The sequence below is a fragment of the Eimeria tenella genome, genomic scaffold, assembly GCF_000499545.2.
Source record: "Eimeria tenella Houghton genomic scaffold, Eth_scaff25, whole genome shotgun sequence".
Classification (NCBI taxonomy): domain Eukaryota; phylum Apicomplexa; class Conoidasida; order Eucoccidiorida; family Eimeriidae; genus Eimeria; species Eimeria tenella.
In genome coordinates, this window is record NW_013542365.1 from 11,283 (window position 1) to 37,524 (window position 26,242).

General features: G+C 42.2%; 5 protein-coding genes across 5 annotated transcripts in view; 4 read left to right on the forward strand and 1 right to left on the reverse strand.

The window, feature by feature from the left end:
• The window catches only part of ETH_00024605 (uncharacterized protein), a gene marked incomplete at both ends in the record, with an annotated part of 3,901 nt that extends 187 nt beyond the window's left edge, over positions 1 to 3,714 (forward strand). The window contains 8 exons of the mRNA XM_013375032.1: positions 44 to 171; positions 382 to 474; positions 712 to 828; positions 1,007 to 1,094; positions 1,591 to 1,940; positions 2,406 to 2,523; positions 2,874 to 3,028; positions 3,496 to 3,714. Coding sequence (XP_013230486.1) covers positions 44 to 171; positions 382 to 474; positions 712 to 828; positions 1,007 to 1,094; positions 1,591 to 1,940; positions 2,406 to 2,523; positions 2,874 to 3,028; positions 3,496 to 3,714 — 1,268 coding nt within the window. The remainder of the gene's footprint in view (positions 1 to 43; positions 172 to 381; positions 475 to 711; positions 829 to 1,006; positions 1,095 to 1,590; positions 1,941 to 2,405; positions 2,524 to 2,873; positions 3,029 to 3,495) is intronic.
• A 2,038-nt stretch (positions 3,715 to 5,752) lies between these two features.
• On the forward strand, positions 5,753 to 7,261 carry ETH_00024610 (zinc finger (CCCH type) protein, putative; the record flags this gene model as incomplete). The annotated part of the gene is made up of 1 exon (XM_013375033.1): positions 5,753 to 7,261. The coding sequence occupies one exon, from the start codon at positions 5,753 to 5,755 to the stop codon at positions 7,259 to 7,261; it is 1,509 nt and encodes a 502-aa protein (XP_013230487.1).
• A 1,386-nt stretch (positions 7,262 to 8,647) lies between these two features.
• Positions 8,648 to 17,008, forward strand: ETH_00024615 (uncharacterized protein; the record flags this gene model as incomplete). The annotated part of the gene is made up of 9 exons (XM_013375034.1): positions 8,648 to 8,674; positions 9,365 to 9,749; positions 10,077 to 11,299; positions 11,644 to 11,739; positions 12,721 to 12,873; positions 13,244 to 13,325; positions 14,098 to 14,170; positions 15,091 to 15,511; positions 16,028 to 17,008. The coding sequence occupies 9 exons, from the start codon at positions 8,648 to 8,650 to the stop codon at positions 17,006 to 17,008; spliced, it is 3,441 nt and encodes a 1,146-aa protein (XP_013230488.1).
• Positions 17,009 to 18,651: 1,643 nt separating this feature from the next.
• On the forward strand, positions 18,652 to 24,838 carry ETH_00024620 (ERYTHROCYTE MEMBRANE PROTEIN PFEMP3, related; the record flags this gene model as incomplete). The annotated part of the gene is made up of 8 exons (XM_013375035.1): positions 18,652 to 18,699; positions 18,871 to 18,939; positions 19,068 to 19,878; positions 20,251 to 20,480; positions 21,058 to 21,255; positions 22,234 to 22,346; positions 24,194 to 24,528; positions 24,681 to 24,838. The coding sequence occupies 8 exons, from the start codon at positions 18,652 to 18,654 to the stop codon at positions 24,836 to 24,838; spliced, it is 1,962 nt and encodes a 653-aa protein (XP_013230489.1).
• A 542-nt stretch (positions 24,839 to 25,380) lies between these two features.
• ETH_00024625 (uncharacterized protein) lies at positions 25,381 to 26,040 on the reverse strand (the record flags this gene model as incomplete). Its single annotated transcript, XM_013375036.1, has 2 exons — positions 25,381 to 25,448; positions 25,992 to 26,040. 2 exons carry the CDS (start codon positions 26,038 to 26,040, stop codon positions 25,381 to 25,383), a joined length of 117 nt encoding a protein of 38 aa, XP_013230490.1.
• Between the last annotated feature and the right edge of the window lie 202 nt (positions 26,041 to 26,242).

Genomic DNA, 26,242 nt, shown 5'->3' on the forward strand with positions numbered 1-26,242 from the left:
ATTTATTTATTTATTTATTTACGTATTTATTTATTTATTTCAGGAGGCAAGAAGGGCCCCGGGGCCAAAAAGGCAGGAGGCTTAAAAGTGGGAAAAAAAGACGAAGGGAAAACCAAGAGGTTTTTTTGGGACCCTTTGTTTGCAGACGATGTGCCGGGGACTGTTTTTCAGGCAAACCCTAAACCCTAAACCCTAAACCCTAAACCCTAGCTGGGAACCCTAGGCGCGGGTGGGAGGGGCAGCGGGCGCTCCAGAAAGCCCTTGTTTCTGAATTCCGGCGGAGGTTAAAGACAGCGGGGAAGGCCAGGTCTCGAAGCGCTCCCAAACCCTAAACCCTAAACCCTAAACCCAAAACCCTAATTGTGGTTTCCTTGAGTGCAGAAAAGAGAGTCTTTTCCCGTCAAAAAAGAAGACGTGGAGGAAACTTTCGCCAAGCTGGCGCCGAAGGCGAAAACAGAAGTCAAGAAGCCAAAGGTACATTGAAACCCCAAACCCTAAACCCTAAACCCTAAACCCTAATTTTCCTTAACTTATTCTAAACCCTAAACCCTAGTGGCGGGGCAGTTCCCGTCTTTACTATTTGCAGTCAAGTGCTCAGCAGATTACTTCCGTGCTGCGATATCGGCCCAACGGGACTAGCTGTGCTCTAGCTCTGAGGGTTTAGGGTTTAGGGTTTAGGATTTAGGGTTTAGGGTTTTGTTGCTTTTGCAGGTTCTTCAACTGCTGCCAGACTCCAAGAGGTCCCATACCATGAACATTGCTTTGGCCAAATTTAGCAACTATTCTTATCAAGAGCTCAGGGAGGCCATCATAGACCTAAACCCCAAGGTTAGGGTTTAGGGTTTAGGGTTTAGGGGTGACTGGAGGCGTGGCATAGCGCGTTCTGTGTTGTTGAATTTGGGTGTTTGTTCTTAACTTTTATTTCTGTAGTTTGTTATGAATTAATAAATGAATATTATTTATTATTTATTAAGTTAAAATTAATTTATTTCACTTGTCGATTCAGATTTTAACTGTGGAGGCGACGGAGAGCCTCCTGACCTTCGTGCCCACGCCCGAGGAAACCGCGGTGATGAAGGAATACATCAACTCGGGTTTGTTTTGAAGGAAACTTGGCAAACAAATGAACAACTAAATTAAAAATAATAGATTAAATGAAAATTTCAAAGTTATTTCGCATAATTCTGCATTAAAAGCGCATAATCGTGCAGATCGTGGCTTGCGTGGCCATACATAACGCCGCGCATGCATTTGCAACGCGAAAATGTTTATTTCTGCGAGTGTTCTTTACTGTTTAATGCACCTTTTTAGATGAATTAATTGCATTTTGCATTACCTCTTCATATATATGCATATATCTCGCTTTCGTCTAAAGGATCTGTTACATATTTGCGTATCCATTTCACATTTGTTGCATGTTTATGCACAAGAGCACTTGCGCCCCTACCACGCACCAGCTGCCGCAGCAGCAGCAGCAGCAGCGACCAACCGCGCCGCGCCCGCACACCAGCAGCAGCCCAAAACCCCGCTGCACGCCTCCCCCGCAGCAGCAGCAGCAGCAGCAGCAGCAGGTGTTTTGCTGCGCTGCAGGCGGAGATCTCAGGCTGGTGGACCGCCCCGAACAGTTCGTTGCTGCTATGCTGGGCATTCCGCTGATGAAGCAGCGGCTGGAGTGCCACTTGTTTGGGCTGAACTTCGGGGAGAACTTCCGGGAGGCGTGTGGACCAGTGGACCACTTGGCGGAAGCAGCAGCAGCAGCGCGCAGCAGCAAAACCCTCAGGAGCTTCCTCTTTGCTGTTCTCGAAATCGGAAACCTCCTCAACTACGGAGACCCTCAAAGGGGGAATGCCGAGGGTTTCAAACCCTCGACTTTGGCCAAGTTGAACGAAGTCCGCTCCACCACCAAGCCCGTCCGCACGCTTCTCCAGTACCTCTGCGACGTCCGCAAACCCTAAACCCTAAACCCTAAACCCTAAACCCTAAGCCCTGAGTCCTGACTCGCGGCCCCGCCCCCGAGGCGCGCCGGCTTTTGCGCTCTTGCGGGGCTGCCGGCGTGTTCAGGGGGGTGCGGGCATGTTCCTAGCCGCAAACCCTAAACCCTAAACCCTAAACCCTAAACCCTAAACCCTAAACCCTAAATGGTAGTTTGCGGGGCGTTTCAAGGCGGGTTTGCTGCATGCGGGGTGGGGGTTGATTTGCTGCTGCGTTGCGGGAAGTTGGCTTTTGCGGTGCTGCTGCTTGCTGCAGTTCAAGTGTGTGTACACCTGCGTCCTTGCTGCTGCTGCTGCTGCTGCTGCTGCATGCGTTTTTGGATGGTTTTAGTTGGTTTTTTTCCCGTTTCTCGCAGCAGCAAAACCACAAAAGAGGGTTTGCTGCACTGACTGTTTTAAAACACTTTATTGCAGATTATTTGGGAACAAAACCCCGCATTGTTGGACATCTTCAGCGAACTCAAGATCTGCGACAAGGCCCAGAAGATCGACATCGGCGCTGTGGAGGGGAAGATCCAGGCCTTGAAGCAGGGTGGGGTTGTTGTCATAATTCTTTTTCATTTCAACATTTTTATTTATTTCATTTAAAGTCTTTTCAGTTTTATTCATTTTATTTTATCTTTTCCCTCATTCATTTCAGCCAAGGTTTCCGTCCTGTACTCCACTTGCTTCGAGCCTTCTAAACCCTCTTTTGTGGTTTTGCTGCTGCGAACTCCCTCTTTTGTGGTTTCGCCGGTCCAAACTCCCCCTTTTGTGGTTTCGCCGCTGCGAACTCCCCCTTTTGTGGTTTCGCCGCTGCGAACTCCCTCATTTGTGGTTTTGCTGCTCCAAACTCCCCCTTTTGTGGTTTTGCTGCTGCAAACTCCCTCTTTTGTGGTTTAGGAGTGGCGAAAGTCAAAAACACTGTTCAAATGGCGCGAAAGGGAAATGAAGCTTCGGGTGTCTTGGGAGAAAAAGACCCGCTGGCCACCATCATGGACGAATTCGTCGAAGAGGCAGAACCCAAAGTTGCAGAACTTGAAAAGTTCCTCAAAGAAGTCTGCTGCTGCTGCTGCTGCTGCTGCTGTTGTTGCTGCTCTTGCTGCTGTTGCTGCTGTTGTTGCTGCTCTTGCTGCTGGTGCTGCTGCTGTTGCTGCTGCTCCTGCTGCTGCTGGCGGTGCTGTTGCTGTTGCTGCTGCTGCTGCTGCTGCTGTTGCTGCAGTGCCTTTCTGTCAAGTTTTCTTGGAATTCAATTCAGTTTCGGATTCACGAAGTTTGGAAAATCCAGAACTTCAAAGTTTCAATATTTCCAGATCCGCGCTGCATGCGCCTACGGGCGAAATTCGAAAAATTCAGAAAATTCAGAAAATTCAAGTTTTGCGTTTTGGGGGCGATCTGGGTTCTTTTTTGGGTTTTTTTTCGTTTTATTGTTTTAAATTGCATTTAATTCCCACTTGGGGCTATTTATTCGAAAAAAAGATTTTTTGAACTCTTTTTTCGCGTTTCCGCCGCTGCTGCTGCGCAGGCCATGGAGGAATTCACCTCCACTGTCCACTTTTTGGGCTATCCCGAAAAAGACGTGAAGAAAATAAAGCCCGACGAATTCTTCAAACAGATTTTTGCCTTCGTGCGAAACGTGGAAACTGTGCGGAAGGCGAAGCAGGAGCTTCTCGATCGCGAGAGGAAGAAACTGGAAGCTGCTGCGAAGAAAGCAGGCAAGGCCGCGTCCCTCGCGAAGAAATAACGCGAGATCCGCAATTAAAATCCAAAATAAACAATAATTGGCAAAAAAAGAACGAAAAAGGAATTAAAATGGATCAAAAACAATGAATTTCGAACAGGAAATGCCCAGACAGCAGCTACACCAGCGACGGCCGTATTATGCTGCCACTGGAAGCCTCCACCTGTACATACACCCGAATGTGTTCAATATGCACTTTTTATTTTTTTGTTTTTAAGAATTAAAACAACTTATTTACTAAAACAGAAGCTGGCACTTACGGGGCCGTGGGGCAGGGAAGGCAGAACTGCTGCTGCTGCTGCTGCTGCTGCTGCTGCTTTCATCGGCCAGTACGCGCAGCAGTCGTGTTCCTGATGCATAGAGAAGAATGCAGTGTCATTTCTTTTTCTTAAACTTTTCTTTTCAACTTTTATTCTCAACTTTAATTTCAACTTTTATTTTCAACTTTTATTTCAACTTTTTCAATTTTAAAAGAACTTACGAACTTCCTTTTTCGGGACTCGTTGAAGCCTCCGAAGTAGTGCAGAGACTCGCAGGGGCTGCGCAGTCAAGAAATAAAAGAAAAATTAAAAAGTAATTGTGATAATAAACCCTCCTTGATCCCCGCTGCAGCTGCTGCTGAGGTGTACGTACACCCGAACTCTCACCCCCGGTAGCCCCGCCCCCAGCAAGAGCCGTTTGCCTGCAGAGTCCAGCCCTCTGGGCAAACTGCTGCGTAGTTGCGGGCGTAGGGGGGCCCTGGGCACCTAAAAGCGATGAAATGGAAGTTATTTTTTATTAATATTTGCAACTATTCTTTTTTAATTCTTAAAAAGTCAATTTTAACACAAAAAGTGGCGAAAACGCTCACAAATAGACCGCTTTCCGCCGCCCTGCATCCAGCTGGGTGTCCAACGCTGCCATTTCCTCCACGTTGTCTCTGCGGGAAATTAAATTCGAGATAAAATTAAATAATTTCATAATCTCACTTTTCAATTTCATGAATCTGAAAGTAATGCAGCATTAAGCGGGGCGGCGAGGAAGCAGCAGCGGGGAAAGCGGCGTACAAGTTGCTGCGTCGTCGGCAGCGCGTCGAAACCGAGGGAAAATTCATTTGCGATTTCTTCGTTTTTTGGCATTTATTTGCATTTAAATAATAAAAAAATGCAGAAAAATGATGTTTCAATCAAGTACCCTTGATGGTTTCTGCCATGTTCGCTGAAATTCAAAAGGTGATCGCACTTGCAAGTTTCAAGTTTTGCGCAAGTGGCCGAACTCAACGCTTACTCGAGGTGCTTTTTGCGGTGAAGGGATTTATTCGAATAGAATGCGCCTTTACAAAAAGAGAAATTAAAGAAATTAGAAAAATAATGGCAGAAGAGAGGAGCGGATGCCGAGTTGAGACCCTGCAACACAGGGAAACCTGGCGGAAAGGGGGGAGCAGCAGCAGCTGCAATCGCAGCATTTTGCGCTGAAACTTGTTGAAAAATGTATTTTTTTCGTTTTAAGAGTTAATTTAAAAGTGTTTTAGAAAAGTGTTTCGCGGAGTGACGGGTTCTGTGCACAGAGCTGCTGGGGTGTATGCGCACCCATCACGCTCCGTTGCAGCTTTGAGCCGCGGCGCAGGTCAGTTGTATCCTTGTTTGAAAATCTTAGCCCCCGTTGCCTAAATAAAGTTTTTTCCCTGTTTGTTTTTCATAAAGAGCCTTTTTTCGAACTCGGCTCGGATTTTTCTGTCGCGTTCCTGAAGAGGCGCCTGCGGGCGCGCGCTGCCGATGAGTGGTCCAGTGGTCACGGCGGCGATCTGCGGGTTTCCTCGGATTTTTGGGAAAATGTCTTTATTCTTTTGGACGCAGGCAATATAGGCTTGTAGAAAGCGCCCAGTAGCACTAGTATTCCGCGTCCCTGGCGTCCGCGAGGCCGCGTTCCTCGTCCGCAGCAGCGGCGGACGCAGTAGCACTCCGCGGGCGCACGCGGAGCTTCCCGGCGAGCCCTTCGCGCCTAAATGTGTCCAACTTGTCCGTTTTGAGATTTGGAGTTCCTTTGTAAGTCCCGAGCAGCAATGAGCGCGCTTCCGGGGCCCCCGGGGGGCCCCCCGGCGGGCCTGCCCGCAGCGCCGCAGACCTTCTACAACTTCTACAAGACCCGGCTCTGCGACCGCGCCCGCGGGCGCCCCTGCAGCTTCCCAGGCCTCTGCAGCTTCGCCCACAGCGCAGCAGAGCTGCGGCCAGTCTACGACTTGACCTGCACGCGGATGTGCCCGCAGCAGCAGCGCAGCGGCTGCTGCGCTGCTGCTGCCTGCCGCTACTCCCACTCGCCCTCGCAGCTGCGCGCCACTTCTTCCTTCTACAAGACGCAGCTCTGCAGGGCCTTCCAGACTGCAGCAGGCTGCGCCTTGGGGCCCCGCTGCAGACACGCGCACGGCGCAGCAGAGCTGCGGAGGGCCCCCGACGTTCTCTACACCTTCTGCCTGCCTCGCGCTGCTGCTGCTGCTGCTGCTGCTGCAGCCAAGCGCCGCGGGGCCCCCGGGCACCCGCGCCAGCAGCAGGGGAGCCGCCGCGCCCGGGCTGCGCTGCTGCTGCAGCAGCAGCGCGCCGCCTCAAGCCGCCCCACGCGCCCCGCGCCGCGCAGCAGCAGCAGCAGCAGCAGCGGGAAAGCGCCCGCAGGGTGCACGTCTCCGCGCCTGCGCCCCAGTTCGAGCAGGCAAGAGGCCGCCGCTGCTGCTGCTGCTGCTGCTGCTGCTGCTGCTGCGGAGCCGCTGGCAGCTTCGCCGGCACTGGGGCCCCCCCCAGGATTCCCGGGGTCACCTCAGCAGCACCTGCAGCAGCTGCTGCTGCTGCTGGCAAGCGGGTGTTTTGCTGCACACACCCACAGCCTGCCGCTTTCTGTTTTGCTGCTGAGTCCCGACCTGGCTGCTTCTGGCGCTGCAGCAGCAGCAGCAGCAGCAGCGGCGGCGGAGCAGCAGGGCGAGCTCAGGTGTACAGACACCCTGCTGCCGGCGCTGCCCAGAAAGAAGCACAAGCAGCGAAAAGATCCCTTCGCTGCTTTTGCAAATAAAAGTAAAAAAGAAATAAAGAATAAAGAAAATGAAAGATTTGCTGCTGCTCTGGGGGCCTCCCCCAGCAGCAGCGCCTGGGCAGCTCTGGAAGCTGCTGCAGCACAGGTTGTTGCTGCTGCTGCTGCTGCGGCGGCGGCCAAAGACGCAGCAGCAGCCGAGTGCGCAAACGCAGAAGCAGCAGAAGCAGCAGCAGCAGCAGCAGCAGCAGCAGATGCAGCAGACGTCAGGACAGCCAGCGTTTCCCCCGCCACCGAGCAGCACACAAGTTTGCTGCTGCTGCAGACTATGCCAACTCCCACAGAAGCAGGAAAGAGCCTTTCTTGTGCTGCAGCAATTCGCAGCGCCCTGGGCGAGCTCAGGCAGCCAGCAGCAGCAGCAGCAACAGCAGCAGCAGCAGCAGCAGCAGCAGAAGGCAGCAGGAGATTCCTCCAAAGCGTCGGCCGCACAGCCCCAGCAGACATACAGAGACACGCAGCACTCAAGGCCATTCTTTGCAGGCAAAACAACATGTAGCAGCTGCAGCAGCAGCAGCAGCAGCAGCAGCAGCAGCTGCTGCTGCTGCTGTTGAAAGCAGCAGCCATCCTTCCCTTCATGCCGGCGTAGCTACATAATAAAGCTTAGTACAATGGTGTTGAATTTATTTCGGATTAATTTAAAGTAATAAAAAGAAACAAAAATGATATCTTGAGCTGCTTCGTTTTTGTTTCTTTTTAAATAAATGAAAAATAAATTAATTAAAAGTATTTTAATAAATAGCGCAGCTGCAGATTCCCTTATTGCCAGGTGTACGTACACCTCGCGGCTTTCATTTTTCTTTTATTTTTTCAGTTTTGACTTCATTTGAATTCCTTGGCTAGCCGGCTGTCTGAACACCCGAGCACAGTGAGCAGTAGCAGCAGCAGCAGCAGCAGCAACAGTAGCAGCAGCAACAACAGTAACAGCAGCAGCAACAAGAACAACAGTAGCAGCAACAGCAAAACAGCGGCAGCAGCAGCAGCAGCAGCTAGCCACTGCCAGGGGTGGTGGTGCTGTTTCTGTCATTTTGCTGTTTAATTATATGCAGGTGTTTATCTTAGTGGGAATAACACTTTTGATGGATTTTGGAATTTGCTGCTGCTGCTGCTGCTGCTGCTGCCATCTTTGCTTCTGCGTGCTGCTGCCTAGTTGGGCGCTGCTGCTGCTGCTGCTGCAGCAACTCCCTGAAACTGCAAGAAGCGAAATAAAGAAAAGAATAAAAAAAGAAATAAATGCAAAATGGAGTTTTGCTGCAGCAGCAAAACTGCGAACTGTGGAAACGCCGCACGAACCCGTCGGCCGCGGCGGCGATCTGACGCCTCCGGGCAGCCTGGAGTGGAAAGACGGAGAAAATTGATTTATTTTTCTTTTTTTTGGATTAAATGGAACTGAATTTTGAATAAAAGAAAGAAATTCTGCGAAAAGTTGCGAAGAAAACGGAGAAAAAGACCGGAAGTTCGAGCTGCTGAACCAGGCGGCAGCAGCCCCTGCTGCTGCAGCATCGACCTTCTGTGCGGCGGCAGAGAGCCAAAGGGCGGCTTCGGAGGCCTTTTGGAATAAATAAATTAAATTAAATTAAACAAAAGAATGAAAGAAATGAACTGCATCGAAAATGGCGCTTGCTGAGCGTTTCCGTTCTGCGTTTGCTGCTCCTTGAGGTGTCTAGACACCGGAACCAGCCAGCTGCAACGGGTCCACGCCGATGTCCGGCGCTCACAACTGTTCTTTCTGCGCATTTAGATCTTCTTTTTCAATTTAAATGATAAAATAAAGTAAAGTTGGACACAAGGAAGCGCCCAGAGGCGAAGATCGCGGCCATTTTCCCCAGCTTTCCGCTTCCCCCAACCTTCACTCCGCCGCTGCCCACTCGGGCTCCTCTTCACCATGGCGCTTCCCCCTTCAAGAACAACTGTGCGCATACCTGCAGCAGAGCAGCAGCAGCAACGCAGCAGCAGCAGCAACACAGCAGCAGCAGCAGCAGCGGCATCAGCAAATGCGCGGCGGCGGCGACGCAACAGCACAGCACTTTGCCGCAGCAACACCAGCCCCACCACAGAAATACAGCCCCCCTGATCGCTGCAGCAGCTGCTGCAGCAGCAGCAACAGCAACAGCAGCAGCAGCAGCAGCAGTGTTGCAGTGCTGCTTGTGTGCTGCAGCTGGTGTCCTTTCCTTCTTTTGAGGAAATTGATTTTGAAAGCCAAGAAGACTTAAGGTGTACAGACACCCGAAAGGCCTGGCAGCAAACGGCTTTGCCCCCTTTGACTCTTCCTGCAGAAGCGTTTTCTTCGGACTCTGAGGCAGGACTTATTTATTAATTTATTTATTTATTTATTTATTTATTTATTTATTTATTTATTCATTTATTTATTTATTTATTCATTTATTTATTTGTTTGTTTATTTACTTGCTGTTTGCTGCAGCTTCTGCTGCTGCCTGGATTGCTGCTGGGCGCAGTTTTCTTGTTTTGAATTTGGGTGTTCTGGTGCTGCTGCTGCACATACACCCGAAGGTGCAGCAGCAGCAGCAGCAGCTACTGCTGCTGCTGCTGCTGCTTCAGCTTTAAGGTGTGTCTGTCAGCTTTTTCTTTTTGTCTTTTGCAGCAAACAAAAAACGTCTTTTTCAACGGCGCGCGGCTGAGGGCCCCGTCCCTGCCTCCCCGGCGTCCCGCTGCTGCTGCTGCTGCTGCTGCTGCTGCTGAGGACGGGGGCGCTGCAGCAGAGCAGCAAGAAAGTGTGGGGCCCTTCAGCCCGCAACTCGTGCTGCACCCTCTTGTGATTTTGGGGTCTTCTGCTTCCGAAGCGAATTCGGCATTGGAACCAGAAAGAAGTCCTTTTGAAGGATTTGAATTTTATTCTTCAATAAGCGAAGCTCTCGCGCAGCAGCAGCAGCAGCAACAGCAGCAGCAGCAGCAGCGCTCCACGGACGCAGCAGCAGCAGCAGGAAAAGCGAAAAAGCAGAAACCGGCCCCTGAAAGCGCCCCGGCGGGTAAATTAGTTCTTTCAAAGACTTAAATTAATCCTTTTTATTTTTAAAATGATTTAAATGATTTAATTTATTTCAAAGTCTTTCGCAGAAGCAGTTTTGAAGAAAGTTCAAAAAACCCTTTGCAACGAGGTGTCTGTACACCTCAGATGGCCCGCTAGCTTTCCTTCCCGGTGGCCCCGAATTGGCGGATTTGGCTGGAAAAATTTAAAAAAATGGAAACTAAATGCATTTAAATGTTTGTTTTGAACAAATAAATGCAATTTGTCTCCAAAGTCTCTCCAAACGCTCATTTATTTTCTTTTCAACTCCGATCCGCATGCGCTGCAGCTCAACCCGAAACCCCCAAGTTAAGTGACAGTACACTCGAAGGCCAGCGCTGCACAGACTGTCTTTTGCGTCTTGACGGATTTGTAGAACCTTTAAAAAGAGAAAAGTACATTCCTGCTGCTGCTGCTGCTGCTGCTGCTGCTGCTGTTTCGCGGGCCCCTGCGCCTGCTGCACCGAAACCCCCTCGTGCTGCTGCTGCCAAATCCGTTATTACAACAACCCCACCGAAGCCGCCGCCCCCTCCGCCTGAGCCTGAGCCCAAGCCAGCAGCAGCAGCAGCAGCAGCAGCAGCAGCAGCAGCAGCAGCAGCAGCAGCAGCACCCCCGCCACCGCCTCCCCCTCCACCCCCGCCACCGCCTCCCCCTCCACCCCCGCCGCCGCCGCCGCCGCCGCCGGAGCCAAAAGCAGCAGCAGCAGCAGCAGCAGCAGCAGCAGCAGAGCAGCAGCCGCCGCCAGAGCCTAAGAAGGACCCCGTGAGTCATTCTGAGACACCAGCTGCTGCTGCTCCTGCTGCTGCTGCTCCTGCTGCTCCTGCTGCTGCCTCTGCTGCTCCCGTTGCTCCTGCTGCACCTCCCCCAGAATCCCCGAGAAAGGTTGCTGTCTCTATCCCCCCCAAGCAGAAGGAGCCAGCAGCAGCAGCAAAGTCCGCAGCAGCAGCAAAGTCCGCAGCAGCAGCAAAGTCCGCAGCAGCAGCAAAGTCCGCAGCAGCAGCAAAGTCCGCAGCAGCAGCACCGGAGCCCGAGCCGAAGGCGGAGCCCAAAGCAGCAGCAGAGCCAGCAGCAGCAGCAGAGCCAGCAGCAGCAGCAGCAGAGCCTGCAGCAGCAGCAGAAGAGCCGCCGGCGTCTCCGGCGACGTCGGAGGCGAGCCGCAGCAGCAGCAGCAGCAGCAGCAGCCGCAGCAGCAACAGCAGCAAGCAGCTGCAGCAATCCGTAATAATTCAACCTGTGGGGCCCCAGAAAGAAGGCGAAGGCCCCGAGAGCGACGGCTGCGCTGTTGCAGCAAACGAAGAGCTGGGGCTTGCTGCTGCTGCGCCGCAGCCTGCTGCTGCTGCTGCTGCTGCTGCTGCTGAAAGCCACAAAATCATCAAAAAATGGACTAAAGCAGCAATTAGAATTTCTAGAGTTCAAAGACTTTACTACAAATTCGCTCATGCCTTTCAACTCGGAGTTGTCAAAACGAGGGTTTACTGCGTCGCCTTCCACGACGGAGAAGACCTCGACTACGTAAACCCTAAACCCTAAACCCTAAACCCTAAACCCTAAACCCTAAACCCTAAACTCCACGGCTCCCGGAGCCTTCAGACGCTGGTTTTTATTAGGCCTTTGCGCTTCAGCCACGAGCCTGTAGATGCACCTGCAAGCTCCAAACCCTAAACCCTAAACCCTAAACCCTAAACCCTAAACCCTGGGTCGTATCTTGGCGTTTCGCTGCTCGTTGGAGTTGCTTTTCTTTGCTGCTAATCGCAATTGAAGTATTTTGAATAATTAATTTAGTTTATTTTGATTAATTTAATTTAATTTAATTTAATTAATCTATTTTAATTTAATTTAATTGTTTTTCTTTTCAGATGTCTCTCCTTTCTTCCCACCGAACTGAAATTGCAAAACCCCAAAACGATTCGGAGTTTCCCAAAAGCCGAATTAGCTGCAACTTCAGAAGAACAGTGCGAATTTACATCTTTAATTATTTTAATTTATTTTAATTTATTTTAATTTATTTTAATTCATTTTAATTCATTTAATTCCATTTAAATCCTTGCAGTTTAATTTAATTCGCGTGTATCCTCTTTTTCTGCTTTTCAATTTTCTCCTTTTTCCTCTTTTTCATCTTTCTGCAAAATTCCTTTTTCTGCATTTTTCGTTTTCTCTTTTCATTCTTTTCGAATTTCTTTGTTTTATTATTTCATTATTTCATTTTATTATTCGAATTCTTAAGTGTTTGATTCATTCTTTTATTTTATTATCTTGTTCATTTTGTTTTACGTTTCTTATTTGTTCTTGTCTTTGATGATTATTCAATTATTTTGTTCATCTTAATTTTATTTATTTTTTATTTCTCTTTTTTATTTTCTTCTTTATCTCATTATTAAAATTTATTTTTCTCCAATATTTGCTTTCTATTACATTCATAATTTATAATTGTGTCTTCTTTTTATTTTGTTGTTCATTTTTATTTATCACCATTATATATTTTTTTTTATTTTTACTATTTCCTTTTTATTATTATTATTATAATTTATAATTATTTATTTTTAATTCTTAATTTTGCTTTTTATTTTGCAATTATTCAAGCTCCCTGGGGTGAAGTGGAAAAGAGGGAACTCTTTGAAATCATCATCTTGAGGACTTTTTTTTCGAACTTTTGATTTCTTCTTTAATTTTTGGATTAATTTTGGAAATCAATTTAACATTTTGGATTAATTTTGCATTAATTTTGCATTAATTTGATCAAAAATGCGAAGCTTCGTGAAAAGGTGCAGAAACGTGAACGTTGCTGGTGATTCATGTTTAGTGAAATTCCTTGAAATTGTGGTTTTAGAGGCTCTTTTTCTCGGTTTTTTGAATTTTTTTTTAAATTAAAGTGAATTTTGAAAATGAATTCGAATTTCGAATTCAAATTTGCATTTATTCCGCGAAAAACGCAGGTTGTCTTGCCCTTCGACGCGTCTTCGCCGGTGCTGCGCATTGCGGTGGTTTTGGTGATGGGCAAAAAAAACGAGAAAACCCAGCAAGGCGAATTCATGCGCAGAGTTGCGGGAATTACAAAACCAATTAATGTTGAACAAACCCGAGAAAGAGTACCCAAACCCTAAACCCTAAACCCTAAACCCTAAACCCTGAAGCCTCAGGCGCGCAGGAACCGCAGGCGACAACGGGGAGAGATTTGCCTTCAAGCACGAGAAATACGGATTTGTAGCCGCGTACAAATTGTCTAGGGTTTAGGTTTTAGGGTCTAGGGTTTAGGGTTTAGGGTTTAGGGTTTAGGGTTTAGGGTTTGGGATTGAGATTCTTTCTGCTGTAAACGCCCGCAGACAGCTTGGCTATCAGCGAATAAGGATTAAATGTCTGATTTGTTGAATTTGTTGTTTATTTTGTGGATTTATTGTTAATTAAATCAGTTTAATTTATTTAATTTATTATTTTGTTGTTTATTTCGTTACTTTCCAGTTGTCGGAAATCAACGCCTGGCCGCTCTACGTGCCGCAGGAGGTGATGGGCGTGGCGGCGGTGCCGGAGCCGACGCTGGTTGGTGAGAAGTGGAAATGGAATTAAAACGTTTCAAAAACGAATAAAAGGCGAATAAATAGCAAATAAATAGCAAATAAATGATAAATAAATGATAAATAAACAATTAATTGATTAAAATAAATCTTTTTCTGCAAAAAATGAACAAAATTCAAAAAAAATCCAAGACAAACTCGGCTGTAGCCGGCTTATTGAATTGCGCAGTCTTGAATGCCTTTTCTTTCTTTTCAAAACAATCCATCCTCTTATAGTTCTGTCTTTTATTTATTTATTTATTTATTTATTTATTTATTTATTTATTTGCTTATTTATTTACTTATTTATTCATTTATTTACTTATTTATTTATGTATTTATTTGTTTATTATTTGTGAGTGTTCATTTATCCATTTATTCATTTATTCATTTGTTCTTTTACTTATTACTAATTAGTTAATTAATTAACTAATATATCTACTTGTTTATTTATTTATTTATCTACTTATTTATTTATATATTTATTTATATATTTATTTATCCATTTATTTGAATTAGTGCACAGCATATCCTTTGCGTATTTCGCCTCTATTTCTCTCGCGCACTAATTTGTCTTTTATCTTTTTTTCATTTTTTTAATTTCGCATTAAAGATAATTAAAAATTCAAAATTAATTATTTATTAATCATTAACTGCCATTAACTGCCATTAAACTGCCATTAACTGCCACAAAGCTGCCATTAATTGCCATTAATTGCCATTAAATTATTTTTATTTTTTCAATTTAAAATTTATTTCCAGGCGCTGTCTTCCTCACCCTAAAAGGATTCTCCGGCGCCGAAGGCCCAGAATTAACCCCAGAGAAAGTCTTGAGGTAATTTAATTAATTTAACTAATTTAATTAATTTAATTTATTTATTCGATTTAATTTTTTTTAATTAATTTAATTTATTTAATTAATTTAGTTTATTAATTAATTTAATTAATTTAATCAATTTAATTAATCTAATTAATTTAATTAATTTGGTTAGTTTAATTAGTTTAATCAATTTAATTAATTTAATTAATCTAATTAATTTAATTAGTTTAATTAATGCAATTAATTTAATTAATTTAATTAATTTAATCAACTTAATTAATCTACTTAATCTAATTAATTTAATTAATTTAATTAGTTTAATGAATTTAATGAATTTAATTAATTAATTTAATTTAATTTAATTTACTAAATAATTTAATTTAATTTACTAATTTAATTTAATTTAATTTAGTTAATTTACTTTGATTTTATTTAATTTAATTCAGAGTCTTGTTCTTTTATATTTCCGTTTTATCTTTTCTGCTTTATTTCTTTTTTGAAGTTGGCCGTAGCCTCTCCATTTGTGAACTTCAAATATTTTGTTTTTAAAATAAAACAAATAAAGCAAATTAATCAATAAAACAATACAAGAAGTAGACAAAATAAATAAAGCAAATAAAACAAATGAAACAAATAAAATAAATAAATAAATAAATAAATAAAGTGAATAAAATAGACAAAATAACAAAACAAATGAGGTCAAACTAATTTTTATTTTTTCACCTTAATAGTTCCTCTGAGCCTTTTTTTTGAATATATTCAATTAAGACGAATTTTTACAAATATATTTGCATTTAACTAAATAAATAAAATATGTTTTGCATTTGAATAAATAAATAAATAAATAGTAAATAAATAAAAGATGTTTTGGATTTGAATGGTATTTAAAAGCTAAAAGAAGGAAAGTTTGGGCTCGTGTGTTGGTTTTGCTGCAGCGCGTCGTACGACTTTTCTGGTGGCCCCGCTGCTGCTGCTGCTGCTGCTGCTGCTGCTGCTGAGCCGAAGAAGGCAGCAGCAGCAGCAAAAGAGCAAAAGACTCCTTGGTACGAGTTTTTGAACCCTTTCAAGGCGCGGAAAAAGGAAACAGCAGCAGCTGCAGCAGCAGCAGCAGCTGCGAAGGAAACTTCGGGTGTACGTACACTCGACTCGTTCGCGCTGCTGCCGCAGCCCGAGAGGCACAAGTCCATTTATTTGAAACTTTTGGCTCCCCAAAAAGCCCCTTCAACGCAAAGTCCAAATATAGAACTCCATTCAATTAAATCTCCCGCGCTGCAGCAGCAAAAAGGGCCGCTGGATGCAGCAGCGCTGCAGCCGCCCAGCAGCAGAGGGAAGCCCAAGGCAGCAGAGAAAGCGAAGGTAATTGCTTTTCTTTTTCTCCTTTTTCCCCAGTTTTGGGTTCTTTTTGTTCTGTTTTTGTTTATTTTTCATTTTATTTCATTTATTTTCCATTTAGTTTCGTTTATTCTTCGTTTGCGGCTCTTTCGCTGCTCCTTTATCAGCCCCTCCTTTCAGCAGCAGCAGCAGCAGCAGCGCTCCCTGTTGCGTCTTCTGCTGCTGCTGTTTTAACAATTAAAATTAAAAAGAAATTGAAAAGAAATTAAAAAATAAATTCAAATGAATTTAATTTTAATTTGTTTTGGACAAAAAAGATTTAATTGAATTCAAGTGCAGCAGCAGCGCAGCACTTTTTTACTTTTGTTCTTCTTTTTAATCCTTTTATCTTTATTCTAGTTTATTCACTATTTATTATTTTGTTCATTTAATTCATTTATTATTTTATTTATTTTATCCATTTATTTATCATTTTATTATTTTATTTATTTTATTTGTTTTATTATTTTATTTATTTGTCTTTTGTCTGTTTGCTTGCAGCCGAAGGCAGCGGCGGGCCCCCCGCCTGACGCAGCAGCAGCAGCAGCAGCAAAACAAAGCAGAGCAGCAGCAGCAGCAGCAAAAGACCCAGAAGCAGCAGCAGCAGCTGGGAAGAGCGGCAGCTTGGCCTCGCAGTTTGCTGCTGCCTCCAGCGCCCCACCTAAGAAGCAAGGTGCTGCTGCTGCTGCTGCTGCTGCTCCGGGCAAAGAAGCAAAAAGTATAAATATAAATAAAAGTTCAAGTTTGAAAAAAGAAACAAGTGCAGAAAAAGCTGCAGCAAAAGAGACTCTAAAACGCACCGTCACGGCCAAGTCCAGTGCAGCAGCAGCAGCAGAAGAAGCAGCAGCAGCAGCAGCCACGAAAGCCAGCAAAGCAGCAGCGCCCGCAGATGCAGCAGCAGCAAAACACAGCAAAGCAGCAGCACCGGGAGCAGCACTTAACCAGAGCAAAGCAGCAGCAGCAGCAAACCAAAGCAAAGCAGCAGCAGCAGCAAACCAAAGCAAAGCAGCAGCAGCACTAAACCAGAGCAAAGCAGCAGCAGTACTAAACCAGAGCAAAGCAGCAGCAGCACTAAACCAGAGCAAAGCAGCAGCAGCAGCAGCAAAGCCAAGCAACACAGCAGCAGCTGCAGCACCAAGTCAGGGTAAAGCAACAGCAGTAGCAGCAGCAAAACCGAGCAAAGCAGCAGCACCTCCAACAATAGCGATAAACCAGAATAAAGCAGCAGCAGCAGCAAAGCCGGGCGCAGCAGCAGCACCAGCAGCAGCAGCAAGCCCGAGCAAAGCAGCAGCAGCAGCAGCAGCGGGCACTCCAAAGACAGCTTCCGTCTCGAAATCAACAATGCCAGGCAGCAAGAACGCAGCAGCAGCAGCAGCAGGAAATAATAAAGCAGCAGCAGGAGCAGCAAAGACGCGGGTTTTATCGAAGGGGATTTTGGCGCAGCAAGCGGCAAGAAAAGCAGCAGCAGCAGCAAAAAGCTAAATGATTTATTTCCCTATTTCTTATTTATGTATATTTATTTATTTATTTACATGTTTGTGTATTTATTTATTTATTTCCTGTTTAAATACCATTTCTCATTATTCAGACTTGCTGTTGCCATTCAACTTATTTGTCTTCTGGTGAAACGCGAACTCGAACTTTAAAAATTTGAAATAAAGAGAAATGAAATTAAAAGTAAAAACTATTTTTAAATTAACTAAATAAAACGAAAAAGATTTATTTCAAACTTTCTGGCGAACTCGGAAATCAAAAAAATTCAAGAACGAAAATTTGGAAAGTGATCCGGAAGCTGGGGTGTATATACACTTGGTTTCCCCCAAAAGACGAAAAGTTGAATTTCGAATTTGAAAATTAAATTTTAATGAAAATAATTATAATTAAAAACGCAGATGAAGTGGAGGAAGTTTTGAACTAATTAATTAGTATTATTGGAATGAAGAAGTGGAGAAAAATGACAAAAAAGAAAAAAGAAGAGGAGCTGCTGCGCGCGCGAAGTCGAATTTCTTGAAATGGTGGAAAGCAGGAATTAAATAAATGAAAGGGAAAAGAAATGAAATTGAAAAAAAGAAATCCACTCTTTAAATAATTTTAATTTTAAAAAGTTCTCAAAGTGCTGCGAAGCAAAGAAGTGGTTTCAGATCACTTCACTGTTTCGGTTCTGCTGCGCTGCAGCAGTGGACCACAGCAGCAGCAGCAGCAGCAGCAGCTGCAGCAGCTGCTGCTGCTGCTGTGGTGTGCTGCTGCTGAGCCCCAGAGTGCCCCTTGGGCGGAGTTTTTTGGATAATCGAAAATGAAATTTGAAAGTGGAAAATAAATTTGAAAATAAAAAAGAAAAGAAGAAAGAAGTACTTCAGTAATTGTTGGTTTGCAGATTTTGAGGCCAAGACACGAAAGCTGAATGGTTTGGTCTTCAGCGGCGCAGCGGTCCAGCCACCGGCGCAGCCGCAAGTGACCAGAACTGCAATTTGAATTTGAATTTGAATTTGAAATTAAAATTAAAATAAATGACATGAAAAAAGAAATGAAAAGGGGCTTTTCAAAACGAGGGTCTGGGGTGTATCGACACCTCAAAATCCCGCGTGGTGAGGTGGTGAGGGGCGGCGGCTGCAGCTGCGCCGTGCCGGGGCTGGACAGCGGCGAATTGTTTTTATTTTTCTTCTTTTTGCGTTTAATTATTTTCAATTTGTCTACGTTTAATAAATTGTTTGATTAATTTTGCATTTGCAGCATTTGAATTGCTGGATTTGGAGCTGCGGCGCTCCGAAGCCGCCGCCGCCGCCCCCCGCAGCCGACGGACCGGAAAGCGCCAGCTTCTTCTTTTCTTTTCTTTTCTTTTCTTTTCTTTTTCTTTCTCTGAAATTCAAATTGTTTTTTCTTTTCAATTCGCGGGAGTTAAAGAGGCAAAAGCCGGCAGCAGCAGCGGCTTTCGTTGCTTGCTGCTGCAGCAGCAGGACCGCTGGTGCTCCGCAGCAGCAGCAGCAGCGCCGAAAACAATTCCATTTCGCCCCGTTTTTCTCTCTTTTTCAATTTATTTGACTAGTTTTGCAAGTTAAATTCAAAAATAAACCCAAAAGACCCTTTAAAGAACCCCCAGACCTCTCTGGCGACCCTCCAGCCTCAAAATGCGGCTGCAGCTTCCGGAAATTCCGCAGCTGCCGCCGGCGCAGCAGGTGATGTGCCAAATTAAAAACAACTAAAGACTTCTAATTAAATTAGAATTCTATTTTGAGATATTTAAACGCAAAAGACGTAAAGTACACTCTGCTGCCTCTTCTTCAAACCCCGAAACACCTTCCTGCTGCTGCTGCTGCTGCTGCTGCTGCTGCTGTGTCTGTGTGCAGGAGCCCGAAAGGCCCCCCAGAAGAGACCCCAGCCCTCTGCGAAGTCCTTCTGTAAATGCTCATCGAGAAGTAAATAAATAAATGAACAAATAAACAATTAGTTAATCAATTAAACACTTAATAATTGATCAATTAATTAATTAATTAATTAATTAATTAATTAATTAATTAATTTGAATTGTTTATATTTGCTGCAGCGGGTCCCGCGGCGGGAGCATCTTGTGCACGGCGGTTCATTTCTGATAGAAACAGCAGGTGCTGCAGCTGGCTTTGCTGCTGCTGCTGCAGCGCGGAATCCTGCTGCTGCTGCTGCTGCGCGGAGTTCTGCTGCTGCTGCTGCTGCTGGCAGGGGCGGCGTGTCTCGCGGTTCGAGTCCTTTGTCTCGACCTTGTGCTGCTTCTTCTTTTTTGAAATCTGTAAATTCTTTTAATTTAAAAAGTTCCTTTTTCAACTGCTGCCAAGACAACAGCAGCAGCAGCAGCAGCAGCAGCAGCTGCTGCTGCACCCCCGCGCGCCACAGCACCTGTCCAGACACCGCAAGCGCCTTCGCAGACACCTCCACTCCTCCGGAACTTTCCGATTTTTCTCATTTTCAAATAAATCAAATTTCTCCGGAAGTTCCATTAAAGAGATACATTCCTCCGAATTACTTTGAAGACGCGGGCTACTGGAGCCAGCCTGCTGCTGCTGCTGCTGCTGCCGCAGCAACGCCCACTGCTGCAGCAGCAGCGCCCGCCGCAGCAGCAACGCCCACTGCTGCTGCAGCAGCGCCGACGCAGCAGCAGCACGAACAAAGGCCCTTCACCCCGAAACAGCGAACACTCCACCAGCAGCAGCAGCAGCAGCAGCTGCAGCAGCAGCAGCAGCAGCAGCAATATGAATTTCCCGAAAGAACTGATTCTCCTGACTCGCTGCTGCCAGTTGTGGGGCGCAGCATTGGGCTGGACGTACACCGCAGTTTGCCACCAGTTCAAACTCGGGTGTACGGAGGCCTCGATGAAGTTTCAGGTTTGTTTTATTTTGTTTTGTTTTATTTTGTTTTGTCTTATTTTGTTTTCTTTTGTGTCGTTTTATTTTCTTTCATCTTATTTTATTCTGTTTCATTTTATTTCAGTTTATTTCATCTTGTTTCAGTTTATTTCATTTTGTTTCGTTTTATTTCAGTTTATTTCATTGTATTTCAGTTTATTTATTTTATTTTATTTTATCTAATTCATTTCTAATTCATTTCTAATTCATTTCCGTTTTCAAATTCAGATTTATCTCATTTGAAAATGATGCATTTGTGGAGTGCAGCAACAGCCAAGCAGCGACTAGGGTTTAGGGTTTAGGGTTTGGGGTTTAGGGTTTAGGGTTTAGGGTTTGTGGGTGTGTGTTAAGCTGTGCGGGACGAGAGCCGGACGATGTTTAGCCGGCAGCGGGCGGAAGCAGCAGCAGCAGCAGCAGCAGCAGCAGCAGCGCAGCAAGCAGCAGCAAAAGAAATAATTGAAACCGTTGTTCCGAAAACAAAAGTGCAGCAAAGAATTAAATATGTGGATTTGGAGTTCGTCCAAAACCAACAGAAATTCGTCGAAGTCCCCGAAGTCTTCTACAGCGACGTTATTGTAGAAGTCGGTGGAATTAAATATAAATATAAACATAAATCTAAACATAAACATAAATATAAATATAAATATAAATATAAACATAAATATAAATATAAATATAAATATAAATATAAATATAAATATAAACATAAATATAAATATAAATATAAATATAAATAAAGATTTGAATTTGAATTTAAATTTGAATGCGAATTGAATGCGGAAATGCAGAAGGTTTAGTTTCGACTTCGTTTCATTTTATAGTCCGTTGCAGCACATCAAAAAGGAACAAATTTAAATTAAATTAAAAACATAAAACAACAAAAGAAAAAAGAAAAGAAATAAATGTTTTTAACTTCAAAACAATTGAATTCTCTTTCTGAAATGGCCGGGCCTTCCAGTGTCTGCGAGCGCGTCCGAAAGTGTGGAAAGTTGTTTCCTTTTTTTCGTTTTTGCGCACATTGCGAAACAAATTGACTTTAAATGTTATTTAGAACAAATAAAACCAAAAATGCTTTCGAGAAACGCTTTGAAATGAATTAAAGCCGCTTTCCACTTTTTCGATACGAAGCTGCATGCGCGCTCTGGGGTGTACGTACAGGTGCCGCAAGTGGTGGAAGTGGTGAAGATCGTTCCGAAAGAAGAAATAAAAGAAAACATAATTTATGTTCCGCGTTTCGAAACGAAATATATTCCAAAATATGTCGAAGTCCCCATTATTAAAATTGTCGACAGATATGAAGAAGTCCAGGAAATCCAAGAAGTCCTCAAGCCCGTCCCCAAACAGGCTCTTGTCGACGTCAGCCAACTCCCTTTTTGTTTAATTAAATAAATTTAATTCAAATTATGTTTGAAGTTAAAAAGAAATCAGAATTTGAAATCTATTTCAAATCAAATTCAAAGTTGAAAATTCAAGGTTGAATTTGAAATCAAATTCAAAATTTTATTTGAAATTTAAGAAGTAATTAAATTCAAAATTATGTTCAAAATTATGTTCAAAATTAAATTCAAAATTAAAATTTCAAATTAAAAAAGAAACTAAATTCAAAATTAGATTCAAAATCAAATTTGGAATTAAATTTAGTGAGAGAGTCGAAAAAGAAGAAAAGAAAAAAGCCATTTATTTCATTTTTTAAAAATAAAAGAAGAAATATTTCATTTCTTTTCTTTTTTTAAAAAGGCCCCTATTTGCGTCCTCAGCATCAAATTGCCTCTAATTTAATTCAATTTAATTCAATTTAATTATATTTGATTCAATATAATTTCATATAATTTTATTTTATTTTATTTTATTTCAATTTAATTCAATTTCTTTTTCTTTTTTCTTTTTGTCCCCAGTGTCCCCAGGGAAAGCTGAAGAAAGAGGCGAACACTTTCCGCACAAAAGTGTTGGTGGAAAAAAAGAGACCAGTGGTCAAGGCGAGTGACCAGTGGTCCATTCATTGCATGCAAAGGCCAACAAGAAGTCCAACTGAGTCAAAATAACCAAATAAGAGTCGAAATGGTTTAAAATCATTCAAACAGACTCAAAAAGAACTCGAAGAAGAAAAAGGAAAAGGAAATGGAAAGAAATAAAAAGAAATTAAAAGAAGATGTCTAATATAATAAAAAGAATTAAGAAGAAATAAAAAGAAATGAAAAGAAATAAGAGGAAATAAAAAGAAATGAAATAAAAAGATATACAATATAATAAAAAGAAATGAAAAGAAATAAAAAGAAATAAATAAAAAATAAAACAAAATGAAAAGAAAGGACTGGCTGCGTTTTGCGTTTGCAGTACGAAGACGTTGCGGTGTATCGACAGAAGGAAGAGCCGCGAATAATAAAAGAAGAAATAATAAATCACAAACCCCACTTCATTAATATTCCTCTTCCCTTTGAACAACAAGTGTAGGTCTTCAACTAAAAGAATAAAAATAAATCGCAAACTCCGGGGTGTACATACACCTGGACTTGCACAAGTTCGGGTGTACGTACACCCCACGCCCCACAGCCTTGCCGCGGAAGGTGGACGTACACCGCAACTCCGCGCACCCAGTTCGGAGTAATTAATTAATTAATTAATTAATTAATTACTTAATTAATTAGAATATATAACTAAATTAAAATAAATAAATAAATTTGAGTGAATGAATGAATTAAATAATTTATTGGAATTAACGAGTAAATAAATAAATAACTAACGATTAATTATAATTGGAATGGGTTGCAATTAAAATTGTTTAATTTTTATAAATGGTTGAAATAAATAAATAAATAATTGGCTAAATAAATTAATTATTATAAATGGCTCGTAATAATAAATAAAGGCAACAAACAACTAAATGCAAATATATATAAATAAAGTAAAATTAAAATCCAAATTAAAGCAACTAAATTAGAATCAATAAATAAATTCAAACAAATTATTTAAAATGAATAAATAAATTGAAATAAATAAACTAAATTGAAATAAATTAATTAGAATAAAGAACATAAATTGAATTAAATAAATTAGAATAACTAAATTAGAATAAAGCTAAATGAAAAATAACTAAAAGGGGAATTAGAAAATAATTCATTTTGAACTTAAATTGCAACTTTGTCTACTTATTGTAAAATATCTTTTTCACATTCTTCTTTTATTTTTCTTGTTTGTTTTTTAATTTTCTTTACTTACTTCAATTATGTATTTCATTTACTTTTCATTTAGTTTTATTATTTCGTTTTATTCATCTTTTCATTTATTTTAAAATCATTCATTTTCATCAATTGGGTTCATTACGCTTTTATTTTCTTTATTTATTTTAAATTTATTTTTATTTTCTATTTTGCTTATTTATGATGTATTTGTCTGCTTTTTTATTATTTATTATTTGTTCACCTTTAGTACTTTAATTACTTAATTATTCGTCTTAATTATTTGTTTCAATTATTTAATTACTTTTCCACAACTTGCCTGCATTAAGAAAGCGGTTATTATTATTATTATTATTATTAGTATTATTATTACTATTACGATTATTATTATTACTATTATTATTAGTATCACTACTATTATTATTATTATTACTATTATTATTATTATTATCATTATTATTTATTATCACTATTATTACTATTATTATTATTGCGAATTATTATTGTTATTATTACTATTGTTATGAACTATTGTGATTATTATTACTAATTATTACTAACTTTCACTAGCATTATTATTTATTATAATAATCGATTATTACTATTGTTTTTAGCATCATTACTATTATTACTATTATTCTTATTATTGTTATTATATTATTATTATCATTATTACTATTAATATTATTATGATTGTTACTATTATTATTATTATTATTAGTACTATTACTATTTATTATTATTATTACTGTTGCTATTATTATTACTATTACTATTATTATTATTATTATTATTATTATTATTATCATTATTATCATTATATTAGTTTATTATTATCACTGCTATAGTTACTTACCATGATTATTGCCAGTCTTACTGTTGCATTCTTGCTGCTGCTATTGCCATCACCTGCCACTCTTATTATCATTTTATTACCTAAACTAAATTAAATTAAATTAAATTAAATTAAATCAAATCAAATCAAACTCGGTTAAATTAAATTGAACAAATTAAATTAATGAAATTAACTAAATTAATGAAATTAATTAAATTAATTTAATTAATTTAATTAATTTAATTAATTAAATTAATTAATTTAAATTATTTTGCTGCCGCAGAGTGAAGGTGGTGGAGCAGCCATACTTCGTGAACCGCTACAGAGACAATTTGCTGCCGCTGCTGCTGCAGCCAAAAGTTGCTGCTGTTTTTAATGTGGGGCCCCACACGCAGCAGCAGCAAGTGCCAGTTGCTGCGCCTTACCTCGTCACCCACACCAGCCACCAGTCCCGCCCGCTGCTGCAGCACCAGCTGCTGCAGCAGCAGCAGCAGCAGCTGCAGCAGCAGCAGCAGCAGCACCTGCAGCAGCATGTGGGGCCGGACTATGCGCGCGGAAGCACCCCCCCGTACGGGGAAAGCGATCCTTGGGCTGAAAGGTCTTTGCAGCAGCAGCAAGGTGAGCTCGTCGGCAGCAGCAGCGGCAGCAGCAGCAGCAAAAGCAGCAATTTTTGTTGGAGAAATAAATGGTTTGTTTACAAGGGGCAGCCTGATTGAGGTGCACAGACACTGCTGCTGCTGCTGCTGCTGCTGCTGCTGTTTATTGCACAGACCATTCGCCATGGCTCGATAGCCAATACGGAGCAGCAGCAGGAGACCTGCAGCAGCAAGATGAAGGGAACGCAGCAGCAGCAGCAGCTGCTGCTGACTGCCTTTCTCCATGTGCCTCTGGCTGCAGCCCTTCATCGTTTTTCAGCTGCGCCAACTGATTTTCCTCCTGCTGCTGCTGCTGCTGCTGCTAGATTTTTACGTTTGCATGCTGCCGCTGCTACTGCTGCTGCTGCTGCTGCTGCTGCTGCCAGCCCGGGTGTCTGTACAGCTGGGGCGTTTGGCAGCGGTTGGCGAGGAATTGTTTTTAAAGAATTTTTTGATATTTATTTCATTTTATTCATTTCTTTTATTTGTTTCTTCTACATTTATTTCTTTTTTGAAAAGAAAGTCGAGGCGAGCAAAAGAGCCTTTTTGACTTTGACGAAAGTGGGAGAAACTTTTGTGTCGTGGTTGAGGAGAATGAGGACCTGGAGTGGGGTGTACGTACACCTCAGCGGGTGAGCTGCATGCGCTTGGAAACGAAAATCATTTTTATTTATTTACCGCTCGAACTGCTTCGTCGAGTTCTCCAAAAGAACAGTAAGTTGCAAACAACACTTCGTGCCACTTTTGCTTCAAAGCTTGGCTCCCGCACTCTGAACAAACCCCATTCAAACTCCCGCTGCTGCTGCTGCTGCTGCTGCTGCTGCTGCTGGTTTGCTCACGCGGCACTTTCTTGACACTTAGGAAGGCGACCATGACGCAAATCATAATCACGTGGATCCATTCCTGAAGCAGCAGCAAATGAATTCAAGTTCTGAAAAGTTGAATAATTCAATTTAATCTAATTCGGCTTAATTTAATTGTTTTAATTTAATTTAATTAATTTAATTAATTTAATCAATTTAATTTAATTTAATGAATTAAATGCACCTGCTCGTCAAATAACTGAGTCCGGTGAGGAGAAAGAACCAACTTGTCCACCAGGCAAGTGCACTCTGGAAATAAAATTGAAAAATAAAAAGCTTTAAAAACTTAAAGTTGAAAAATAAAAGTTTTTTAAATAAAAATAAAAGAAAACAAATTTAAAAAGAAGAATAGAAGAAAAGCAAAAAGGAAAAGAAGAAAAGAAGAATAGAAGTCGAAGAAGGAGAAGAGTTGGAAGTAGAAAAAGAGGAGAAGAAGAAGAGCCAAAAATAAGGAAACAAGAAAAGTTGAAAGCAAGAAAAGTTGAAAAGTTGAAATGTTTGAAAAGTTGAAAAGTTTGAAAAGTTGAAAAGTTTGAAAAATGAAAAATTGGAAGATGAAAAAATAAAACGAAAATGAATTTACCGGCCATGACTTGAATAGTTTCTGCTGGCGAGGCGCCGTAGGCGAGCATGAGGCGAGTGGAGTCTTCGAGGAGTCTGCGGGAGGCATTTAGGAGTTGAAGAAAAGATTTTGAAAACGCGATTTGTTTCTTTTTCTTTTCTTTTCTTCTCCACTTACTGCAGCAAACGCACGTCGGAAGGTGACAGCAAAGAGCCCCGAGTGATGAGGCAGCGGGAATTCATCAGCAGCTGAAAGCTGCGGAAGCAGAAGGG